The 12330-nt window shown below is 34.2% G+C and overlaps 1 protein-coding gene across 1 annotated transcript; it reads right to left on the bottom strand.

The window, feature by feature from the left end:
* Positions 1-6725: 6725 nt before the first annotated feature.
* LOC150102678 (venom peptide SjAPI-2-like) lies at positions 6726-10676 on the bottom strand. The gene is made up of 2 exons (XM_090399678.1): positions 10605-10676; positions 6726-6977 (listed from the first exon to the last, which is right to left on the bottom strand). The coding sequence occupies exons 1-2, from the start codon at positions 10669-10671 to the stop codon at positions 6805-6807; spliced, it is 240 nt and encodes a 79-aa protein (XP_090255804.1). The 5' UTR covers positions 10672-10676; the 3' UTR covers positions 6726-6804.
* Positions 10677-12330: the final 1654 nt, after the last annotated feature.

The raw sequence follows: 12330 nt of genomic DNA, 5'->3' as shown, positions 1-12330 counted from the left end.
TGAGAGTTCAGTCTGTATATCCTCTTCTGATATAAATTACATCTCTTCTGATATAAGCTTTCTGGCCCTATATTTCAACATGTGGATAATGCTCAGTTTGTGTGTCTTGTGATGGTTTGAAGTATAATGAAGATATCTTCCAGTGCATGTGGGCTTTCTGTAAATAGATAATTTGACACTATTTGATTGTTTCTTTATCACGATGTCAAAAAAATGCAGTTGGCTGTTGTTTTCCACTTCCAGGGTGAGTTTTATCTTGTTATGTATTGAGTTGATTTTATTCACAAACGATTTTAGGTTTTCTAAGCTGCCTTGCCATATAATGAAAATATCGTCAACATATCTCTACCATATAGATGGTCGAAGGGAGATTGTGGAGAGAATTTCTTTTTCAAGTTTTTCCATGAAAAGGTCTGCACAAGATGGTGATAGTGGGCTTACCATTGCTAGGTCTTCTAATTGTTGGTACATGGTGTTGTCAACCTTGAAGAAATTAGATTGAAGGCGAAATGGGATACAACATCTACACTAGCTAGCATGTCTGTTGGTGCAATCTTAATGTGGCTTGGAGTTTATTTACAAAATGTTGACTATTCTTGATATAGGATTCTGTTGATCTTATTTTATTATTTAATAAGTTTGCAAGGTGCTTTGCCAAAAGGTAGGTTGGTGATGATCTTCCATCAACGATGGGACGGAGAGGTAAGATGTTTGTAAATGGTCAGTATTAAATAAGTTTGTATTTTTAATTATCAAACGACCAAATATGTTGAGTTTAAACAGTCAGTTCAAGCTCTTATATAATTGATCGCAAAAGGCCATGTGGAAAATGAAATAGTAATGAACACAATATACCGAGAGGAAATGCACCTTTTCTAATAAACGTTATTAATCAAAATCAAATAATTTTCATTTAATTAGCGGAAATTGTGATCATCGCTGTCGTCCAGATTTGCTGTCATTTGTCATCGATGTGTGGAAGAGGGTGAGCAAGTATTTGAACAACCAAGTTTTGTTCCCCCCAAATCAGGGAAAAACAAATCCTTAAGATGTATCTTATTTAATACATTAAAAGAACTGGCTATTTATTCCTTGCTTAATTAATGACCAACTGTGCACATTAACACTTTCATTGCCAAGCTGAAAATTGGAATTTCGTGTGGTGGCCAATTATTATTATTTTTTTAATTTAGTTAGCGACGTCCACGCGATAACGCGTGATCTGCCGTTTGGTGAGAACTCGCATCACGCGTATCGTTCAATGCCAAGCTGAAAATTGGAATTTCGTGTGGCGGCCAAATTTTTTTTATTTAGTTAGCGACGTCCATGCGATAACGCGTGATCTGCCGTTTGGTGAGAACTCGCATCACGCGTATCGTTCAATGCCAAGCTGAAAATTGGAATTTCGTGTGGCGGCCAAATTTTTTTTATTTAGTTAGCGACGTCCACGCGATAACGCGTGATCGGGCGTTTTTGGTGAGATCGCCAATCACGCGATATCTCGCATCGCGCGATATCGCGTGATTGGCAATGAACATGTTAAATAGATCTCAGTAAATATGTTACTGAGTCTGCATTAAAAAAAAAAAGGAAACCAAGAATAGTAACTTAAGTTTGTTTCCTTGTTCTCTGCCTCAATATTCAGTAAAGGAAAACTAACCACGATTTAAGAATAGCAAATATATTTGAGCCGAAATGAAACTGGTGCGTAGGTATCAGAGTAATGACTCTTAGTTTTTATTTTGCTTGGAAGACGTCTTCAGCTTGTAAGCTTAAATTACATGCGCATATTTCAATCCGAAAAAAAGCGGAAAAACGTAGTTGGAGTTGCAATTTTTGCCCTTTTCAGAAAGCTATAAAGAAAGGAATAATGAAATTAGCATTTATGCTGATTATCGGAACTGTTGTGGGGGGGGGGGGACAGTTACATTTAGAATCTGACTTTTCTTATACTTTTTTATTATTGTATTTCATAAAATAGCATTTTTCTGTACAAAGAGCAATAATTATCACATCTCTCTCTCTCTCTCTCTCTCTCTCTCTCTCTCTCTCTCGAATTGTACCCAATTTCATTGATCAGTTGTCATCTGCGGTGATAAAGGAAATTCAGAAGTAAGTGCCAGGACAAAAATTTCATGATTCTCTTATGAAGAACTCGGGAATTTCGTCCACAGAACTAGTTTTTCAATTCTCACCATGTTATCTGGTGCTGAAACTCATCCTCAACGAGGATGGTGATGTGTTTTCTGTTCTCAATCAGAAGTTGGTTTCTCTCATTCGAGGCAAAGGCTCAAGGGTGACTTTTTTCACAATTAACCCACAATAATCTTGAAAAGTAGACAGTTTCTCGCCTTTGTTTAGAATAACACACAGATCCCCCCCCTTACATTACTAATTATGTTTAATAATCTTTGTAAATCATGTTGATTTTCAGCTAAGAAAACAATATTAGTATACAATCCGGTTATGCCTATTTTTTAATTCGTATTTCTCCTTTTTTTATTTTTGTTTGCTTCCTTTGACTTTTCCAGTCATCAGTGAGTTAAATGAAGTCAGACTCTAATTCTTTCATTATTTTTATTTATTCAATTTCGCATCGTTTTGTATTTATAATAGAACATTTCTTTGTGAGGGCGACCTTAATTAGTTCAACTCTTTTTCGTAATTCTCTTGTGTTTAATGTGGATATGAGAGCACATAATTCTTTCGTTATTGGTTTCTCATTCACATTTCATAGAGCTTTCTTTTATGTTACCTATCCTAAGTGACTTTTTAGCTGTTTAAACAGTTTCTATTCTCTTCATCAGCATCAGCATTTTTTCTACTTGTATACTTTTATAATATGTTGTATAAATCATGCAAATAACTTTCAAATAGCTAATCCAAACTTTGTTAATGTAATACTTTTCCTTTAATTCTTTCTTTTCAGTTTACATTATTTTCCATATTCTTCTCTGAGTACAGTATCACATGGATTTTATAGATTTGAGACCCACCATGGTGTTGAGAGCATTGTTTGATGAAAGGAATATAAACAACCAAATTTAAACTTCTTTTTTTTTCTTTTTTTACTAAATTACAATAATTAAGAAAATAAAAAGGTAATCTCTGCATGAATATATACAAGTACCAAAAAGTATAGTACTTGCGTGTCTTTCTTTGAGGAAACCAACTCATTCTTCCATCATAATTGGCATTCCATTTTCTCAAATATCTTCTCTCCTTCATCATGATACTCAGCTGGAACCGTTCGTCCTGCTCACAACTCAGTGCACCAACCTCTAAACGAGGGCTCCTCGAGAACAAAAAAAAATAAATTTATCTTTATTGATATAACCAATATTATAAAGTATGACAAATTGATAAACTCGGTCTTCATAACCTTCTTCTGTTTTGTTCGGAAACCATTCAATATTTCTGAATGATTATCAGATGTCTTCATTCTTTAGTGACACTTCTTGACTTCATATTTTTAACAGTTTCCTAATTTGATTTCCAACAAATCTGTTTTTCTTAAATTTGACTTATATGATATTTTGGGAGATCTTAAAGTTATACTGGATTGTAGTGAATTGAGGATCATTTTTGATGAATGCTTTTTACAGGTTTTTCATGCGATCCACTTTAATATGCGATGGTAGCAAAAATATTGTGCTCAACTAGAAGGCTGTTTTATGTTCTCTCTCTCCCTCTCTCTTCTTGATGTGAAATATTTCATATTTCGGACACTAATATTTCCTTAACACAATATGTTGTTGTTCCCATGCTATCCCATCGTCCCCTGGAAAAAAAAAAAAAAACAATGGCATCTTTCGTGAATCCATATTGTATTGTCAGAAGAATGTGAAGCACGCAGTCCATACAGCCCAAATAAAGTGTGCTTGCATAATAAGGACGAACTACATTTTTACCTGTGTATGAAAATATTTTCATGACTACAATCAAATGTGGAATTTTATATTTCTAGCACACAAATAAATTATATTACACAAAAAATCTGTTATAAATTTTGTACATATTAAATTGCAATACGTTTTTGATAAAAGTTAAAAATTTCCTAAGGATGTAGTTAAGAAATTAACGTATAGTGCTTACAGAAAACTATGCTGAGAGGCATTTCAATATATGTCCACCCCGAACTTCACTGAGCTCTCACATGCTTAGTATCATGCTTAGCACCAAGTGATTCAGGAGTTCTTCTGGCAAATTGGTCCTCTCCTCTTCAGAGCAAGAATAAGGCCTTATTTGTTTTCTGGAAGAGAATTTCAAGCAGCAACGTGAGTTCCCATTGCGTCCCAAACGTGTTCTATGGGGTTGAGATCTGGAGACGTGTTTTCCACACGATTTGATTAATATTCTCTGTCTCCAGAAGTATCTCCACTGCCCATATACGATGTGGTGTGGCATTGTCATCCATAGAAATTAATTCTTCGCCGACAGCACCACGGAACAGTCGAACTTTTATGAAGGTATTAAAAATTTCCATCATCTTATAGAAAAATAAAGTGAAGATTAAAAAGTTCGAATTTTTACCAGAGAGTTTGAAAAGGTAACCTTCAGTATAGAAATTGCTTTCACTTGCGCTAGATGAAAGACGTAATCTGTCGAGAATCCGTATATTCGCCTATTGTTAGTACATTGATTAGGTTTCACCGGCTTGAAGGCTATAGCGAACTATTGCAACTCATCAGAGACTAGGCAAAATCCTAATCATTTCACAAGAAAACGGCGAATATGCGGGTTCTTTGGCAGAGCCCGTGTCTTTCATGTAGCTCAAATCAAATCAACTCCCATTCTGAAAGTTATATTCTCATAACTCTTCAAGTTTGGAAACTTTTAAGTGCCATTTTATTTGGCTGTAAAAAAGACGATGGATCTTAATAATATGCACGTTATATATTTCTTTCGAAATAAAATCATTATATATTACTTTCGAACTGTGGTCCCCACCGAACTGAAGCCTTTCTGGCTACTTATCTTGGTTTTATGCAGAAATTTTGAAAATAATCAAATTTGCGGCAGTAAATCTTTGTATGAAAACACATGTATTAGTAACACGGATAATTTTCCATAAACTACATTTCATCTTTGAGTACCAGCTGTGTCTATTATACTCGTAGTATTAAGAATAGTAAGCTATTGTACATAGCAGCATTATCTTGACAATTAACTGGCTTCTTTAACATTATTTATGCTTTTCACATATTCCTGTTAAATTGTGCAAATGTAACTAAAGTACCCTCTGTAATATCAGTTTGTTTATTATTTTTATTTAGAAACGTGATCGGCAAGCTTGAATTCTGGAATTATCCTTGAATATATTTAAAAAAATTATAAACACTTTCCCATACACTTTTTTGATATGATCCCATTGTATTACTGCTATCATGGTGTCATAATTTAAAAATTCTGCCATTAATCGTAAAATTATGCAGATGTACGAGGGGGATCAGAAAAGTACTGATAAACACTAGAAGAAAAATGATAATAAACCAGCTGATATAACCACAAGAAAGAACGTATCTTAAAACCCTTTAACTCCCATGTTTCATCAAATTCTAATAATCAGTCCTTTTCTTTAAGGATATATAAGAAGTTTTGCAATAATTCGATTTTTTTTTGTTGTTGTTTCAGATGTTTATCAGAACCTTTCAGTCCCCTCGTACCATTTTGGACGGGTAACGCAACTTGTGTAGTTTAATAATTTTGAACTAAATTCAAATTGCATTTCTTAAAAGATCATTTAAAACAAACTGAAGGAATGAAGAGGCAAGAAAAATATATTTGAAATTGTTATTATTAAATTTTTGAGGTTGTGGAGGAGACTCACTACAAACAGCGACCCTACTTAAGTGGGACAAGCTGCAGAAGAAGGAGAAGAATTATGAAAGGAAAGGAAACGGACTGACCCAACGACTTACAATCCCTTCACGGTTGTATTTAGATTTTACTGTTTACAACGTTTTATGTGTCGTCCACATCTGTGAGACCGTCAAACTTCTTTTCAGTTGTAAAAAAAAAAAAAAAAACGGGTGTTCTAGACAAGATTCGAATCCAGATTTTTTTCATCCGGAGGCCAATGTCTGGCCGTCTTAGTTACCGTGCTACGGAGGCACTCTTAAACGATAAAACAAAAAACTTGTCTTCCAAAATATACTGTGGGTCCAATGAGACGAAAGGTATGAAGCGTTCATCTTATAATCTTTGGTTTCACAGATGAATCGTTGAGATCAAACTCATGAAAAGTTCAACTGCTGAGAAACGCACCTCGTCATTTCTATGCGTTTCTCTCTCTCTCTCGAAGTGTTGTTGGCAAGTAGATCATTTGGGATTATGAACACTGAATTTCATTTCATGTTTCTTCATTTGATGATCGGTTTCTAGGAAGCACAGCACTTATGGATTTCTCCATTATTCCTTAGTAACAGCGGACGAAGGTAAATTTAAGTTCCTTCGTCTCATTGTTCCCATTGTAGTTGGAACAATGGGACGAATATTCGATTGAAGATTTCCCTTGCATTTTAAGAAGAGGCCAAATACTCGTATGGTTAGCTTTCACGAAAAATTTCTGTATCAGTTAATATCAGAAAAATATCAGTTAAAAACTTCTCAATTTAATAATTATACTGTTGTAAACAAGGCAAGTTTACCCGTACAGGCGATAATATGCTATCACTTATGCGATCTTTCTTGGATTTTAGATATAAAAAAAAGCACATAAAAAGGTACGTAAGAATGAGCTTTTATATATGTTAGAAGTTTATTCCCAACTGTATTTCACAATTTGTTTTCCGCTAAATTCCATTAACATTCTTGTGGAAACACGCACATGCCTTCTGAGTGTCTGACCGTTTTTTCCTTACAGAAGCATCCTTGGACGCACTGGTCTGTGCACGGACGCGGCTTATCCCAGTAATTCTCACATGTATCTGGACATGCTGTGCCACATTCCAAGTATTCTTCCCCATCCGGACAGTCTGTAAGAAAAATAAAATCTAAATGTTGTTTGATATATGAAAGTAGTTGAATATTTATAAATGAGAGTTTATTCGTTTAGAAATTTTAGACACAATCTGAATGGACGCCATTTTGTTTTCATACTTATTAACTTCTTTCTGCTAGTTCCACTCTCCCGAAGTTTGGGAACTTACAGCACACGAGTGTGCCGTGGATGAGTTCAAAGGTTAGATTAATCAGCAGTCCTGATCTAAAGAAGGAAAACGATTTTCTCCTGCCTCCAAGGATAAAAAAGCCTGCAAGCAATAAATAGCAAAAGAAACACTAATATGTAGTATATCTGATAATTTGTATTCAGATACGCCACATTTTAATTTCATTTATTAATTTTTATATTAGGTGAGTTATGTGTTAAGTAGTTTTAATAAAAAGGAATTGGAAAGAAATTAGATTATATTAACTGTATATCCCACGCACCGCTTCCGTTTACCGTAATGTAATATTATATTTTGAAATCTAATTTTTATGCAGAGAAAGATAAGTTAATTAAGTTCACTTGTGTTTGCGGCTTTGAGCGTGATGACTTTAATTTGAGCATAATCACGTTCGCGAACATTATTATGCTCAAATTAAATTATGGCAAACTTCCTGAAAACAGTACAAACGTTCATTTATGATAACTATTAAAAAAGATGCGGTAGGTAAGAATCATGGATGAGTCAGTGAATTTGGTAGCTTTTATTTATTTTTAAGCGCCTCTGTAGCGCATTTGGAAGAATGACGGTACGATTGGAAAAGACCAAAGTTCGATTCTCGGCTTGATTAGAAGAATCTTTATATGGGTGTTTTCAATTGAAGGTGAGTTAGCTGATCTCTTACAAAAGTAGCGGGATTTTTCTCCCGAAAACTCGGGTTTTCATCCTGCATAAAGAAAAATCGGCTTGAGAACACATGCAATTTAGAGAAGAAAAATACTAGTGGTGTGACAGTAGATGGCGTTGTGTGTGGATGATGATAGTAATAGCGGTCTTTGTAGTTGTTGGTGGATTAAAGTGGTGGGTCAAAGGTTATCCTTGGTTGAGTTGTCCGTCGATGGGTCCTTGGTATACTTCTAGGTGTTATGTAATAATAATAATAATATTATTATTACAAAACGGCTGCAGAAACCCCTCGGAGTTGAAAATAAACATAGCTCAAGTACTGCACTATATTTCGCCAATACCAGTGAGTTTCAAGCTGAGGCGCGCATGAGCAGTAATCAAAGGATGGAGTAGGGAGTAGGGACGAAAATGGCTACCCGTGGCAACAAAAGTTACTTATTTTCGGGTTGCTGTTTTTGGCGAAAGTTTTATAGAAACGTGTTCTCTATGGATTTATCCGAAAGTAGATAATTCTTTCATTTGATGTACGATCACTGAAAGATGATCTAGAAGAAGGCCTCCTATATAGTTTTTGTTGTAAGGGATAACAATAATTCAAGTTTTGAGAAAGCATGTTCTTGCAAGAAATATGATCACTGTTTGTTTATTATAACCCTGCATGTGTTTCTTGTCAATGGATGAAATAACGAGGGAACATTTTGTCTCTAGCAGCAAGTCGTGAGTTTCTTGTGATAGTGTGTGCACTGCAAAATCCTGAAGACAAAAAAGAAAATTATGATTCAGTGAATGATAGGAACTGAATACCTGTAATGAAGATTGCGTGTAGAGAACTTAGGACAGTCAGTTTACTCCAAATATTTTGACTTCTGGCTTAACTTTCTGAAATGGTTACATTTTTCTGAAAATCTGTTTGTTTTCAACTAACCGAGTTCGGATGTGTTCCTTTATTTTGTAAAGAGTGAACTTTGTAACTAGAATGAAAAGATTCATTGTCGAAGCGGATTGTCTTAAAATGTAATAGTTTGTTGAATCCTAGAGATGATTACTAAAGGAATGCGTTTGTTTGTTGTTCACGGACTGGTAAAAGGCTTTAGTTGTTTTAATTCTAAAGAGGATTAGCAAAGGAGTTTGTCTCCTTTGGTTTAATAATATTAATATAGTTAATAATAACGTTTGTATAGTTAATTAAGCACTATTTTTATTACAGTTTTGCTTGTCTTCTCTTATATTAGAGATAAACATCTGTGAATGAGTTTTAATTTGGAGATTAAAACTCAAACCAGAACCGTTTTCAAGGTAAGATGAATATATTTGAAAGAAACCAGAGATACTTCAATGATACTCATGGTACCAACCTTACCTGTGTGGATTTTAATAGGTGTTGGAAATTGAACACAAAGATCAGTCAACAAAATGGGTTACTGTTCGAACATTTTATATTTCAACAATTCTGTTGTAATTTTACTTTAAAACTCTTAATGGAAAAACATTAAGAATGCAACATGGAAATATACATGGCATTTGTAGACTACCAAAAAGTCTTTGACAGAGTCTTAAGAAACAATCTGTGGACCACAATTAAGAATCTGAAGATTCCAAATCAGTTTTGCTGCAATAATCAAAATGCATTAGAAGAACCAAAATTCCTGTAAGAATCCTTGAAAAAGTTAATGAATGGAAACCAATATATAATATATATAATATCTATATATATACATAGATATTATATAATATATAATATCTATGTAGATGAATTAGTAAATAAATGGAAGAAAATTATATATAACCGGCATTTAAACTGAATCGTGGACCTTTACGTAATACCCTTTTGTTTGCAGATGACCAAATAATCATAGCAAGAATGGGCCTGGATATTGTCACTAATTTTTGATTATTAATAGTAAGAAACCATAGTATATCTTATAAATAATTTAAGGCTCACCGATTTGGATATCATGCCGATTTCAGTGTGTAATCCTTGGTAGTGCTGACTGCGCTGTTCTATTTTTACGCCTATGCATATACGCATACTATACCATGCCAGTCATTCAAAACCGTTTTGGTCTTTATTCCGGTACGTGTTCTGGTCGGTTTGTCTTTTTTTTTTTTCTTTTTTTTTTTTTTTCAGTGGGGAAGGGTGGAAGTGGAACGATTTTCTTCCGAGTTTCCTGAAGAAAAAAAACTTTTATTTCCGTATATCCATACGGACTGACTCACATTCAGTTGGTTCAACTAGGACATGAAGAACCTTTTAAGGTTCTTCGTGTCCTAGATGGGATTAGAACCGAGCTTTTTTTTTTCAGCTAAAGGCCATCGTTCAAACCAAACGAGATGCGGAGGGTTCTCGTCTGAAATTTCAAATTAGCAAATTTTATTTTAAAAATATAGTTTATCGATTCAGATTCCTACTCAAAGAAATCAGAATGTAAAAGTTTTCATTTAATAATTAGCATCAATATTTAATTCCGAATATTTCGACTTCATATTTTTGACTTTGTGGATGAATAATACATTTTCAAGGGAAGTCCTTTCTAACTTTTAAGCAAAATCAGAATTACACAAGGTGAATGCTGGTGAACTTCGACCAATAGCCGATTCTGTTTGCAGTGTAACAATATTTATTAAAATAATAATAATAATACCGGTCAGTAATACTTCCTACTGTTTGATAAATAAAATCGTCCAAGTTTCTGTATTAAATTATTTTCCGATGTTTCATTTTTGAAGATATTAATGGAATAAATAAGAACGAAAGAGGTTACTTACTTATTTTCATTGCTTGGCAGGAAGCAACCAGGAGAGCAACAGCGACGAATGCCACAAAGAATTTCATGTTGATCCACTATTAGGTAGAAAGTAATGTAATATAAGAATGGGGCCCTTTATATATGCTCCCTGGGAGATATCGGCTTTTCTTATATTCAAGGTTAAGAATGGATTAGATAACGATAATTCTCTGGAATAAAAAAAAGTTTGCATTTCTGCCTCACGATATGCGATTGCAAAAACACTTGAATGTGTGAAACAAAACACCTCGAACCTTAAGTCGAAGATTAGAAAATATGAAGAAATAATATCGATTTGTTAACATAAATGCATTTAATAAAAGAAAATTAATAACGTAGGATAGTAATAAATATTGCCATAGAAAATGGCAGTTCTAGATGACCATTACCATGTATAAATAACTATACTTATTATAGATTTTATTATTAATTCTAGAAATAGGAGAATTAGTTTTGGCTAATTCTGGGCTGGTCTACTACTTGTGGCATATTTCTCAACAAAATAGAAAACTTTATATAAGTGGTAGGTTCATGACTGGGAGATTTGATTATTTTGGTTTTCAGTGTTGATTGTTGAAAAACAAGTAGTCCAATTTTAATTTTTAAAATAATAGTGATCATTTTTAAGTGATGTCAAACTTGATATTTTTACATGATTCGAGGACAGTACTAAGTTAAAAAAGAAACAATTTCCTTAGAAAAATTTTGGAATTGTTAATAAAGACTGTGATGTAATTAAAAGTTCATAATGCATTTCTAGAAAGGGTTAGCATGCCTTTTGTGACTCAATGCATAAACGTGATTGCTTGTTTACCGCGAAGGATGAAGTTTTGAATTTCGCTTAATCCATGAATGTTTGTAAAATCCGCTTCAGGAAGTCCTGTAATGAGTTTACATCTACGATGTCCTTTGGTTAGAAAGCTCCCATTCAAATCAAGTTTAAGACACGAAGAACATCTTGTTAGGGATTTAAATCTGATCTTGAGTTAGCTGGTCTAATATGAATCTGTAAGAATTTTCCCCTCTCAAAGCCGAATGAGACTTCTCAAAATCGTCAAATTTTGGGAAGTCTCAATCCCCAGAACAAACGCAATCAACAGACATAATACACTGACTCCATAGTGTTAGTTGCTTCTCCCGTAATTCGGAATAATAACCTTCTCAAGATGAGCGAATATGTCGCATTAAGTTTATAAGACATTTTTTTGTCATGGGATCCTTTATTAATCTCTTATGATTTCTAAATATGCTACAAGTGGAAAATTGAAACTTTTTTAGAAAACTTCATGTGTTTGGCATCACCCGCTTGTTTCTGGCCAACCGTACATTTTTGAGCTGAAAAGAGGGCTGATGTTTAGGCTCGTGTGAATATAAAGGGAACTCTACATCCTTTCCATAAATATGCATATAAAACCTAGTGGAAAAGTCCCAATTAACATGGATTCTTCACCTCGCATTTTTGAGATACCACTTATAACCGCAGACAAAATAATGCAGACAAAATGGCAAAAGAAACACTGTAGAATGAACTTACCTTGCAGTAAGTGTTCAAAATTACTTCTCCGCTGGTAGCTATGCAGACATTGAGGCAGCTCATCATTGAGAGCCCCAAAGCCCTCGAAAGTTACTTGTCTAATGACCATCCATACATTTTCACCGCATCCTTGCAGTTCCTCAGTATTCGCCGTTGCTACTGGTCAAGAGCA

This window comes from Typopeltis vanoorti, chromosome 10 (assembly GCF_054136105.1).
Source record: "Typopeltis vanoorti isolate ZY-2024b chromosome 10, IOZ_Tvanoo_1.0, whole genome shotgun sequence".
NCBI lineage: Eukaryota > Metazoa > Arthropoda > Arachnida > Uropygi > Thelyphonidae > Typopeltis > Typopeltis vanoorti.
Note: the sequence above shows the minus strand (reverse complement) of the source record. Positions and strands in the feature narration are given on the sequence as shown.

Bases quoted from the DNA above. Each gene is read 5' to 3' on its own strand.
- LOC150102678 (XM_090399678.1), bottom strand. From the start codon at position 10,671: ATGAAATTCTTTGTGGCATTCGTCGCTGTTGCTCTCCTGGTTGCTTCC. The intron at 6,978-10,604 runs GTAAGTAACCTC...TTTTTCTTACAG, and splicing joins CTGCCAAGCAATGAAAATAA to ACTGTCCGGATGGGGAAGAA.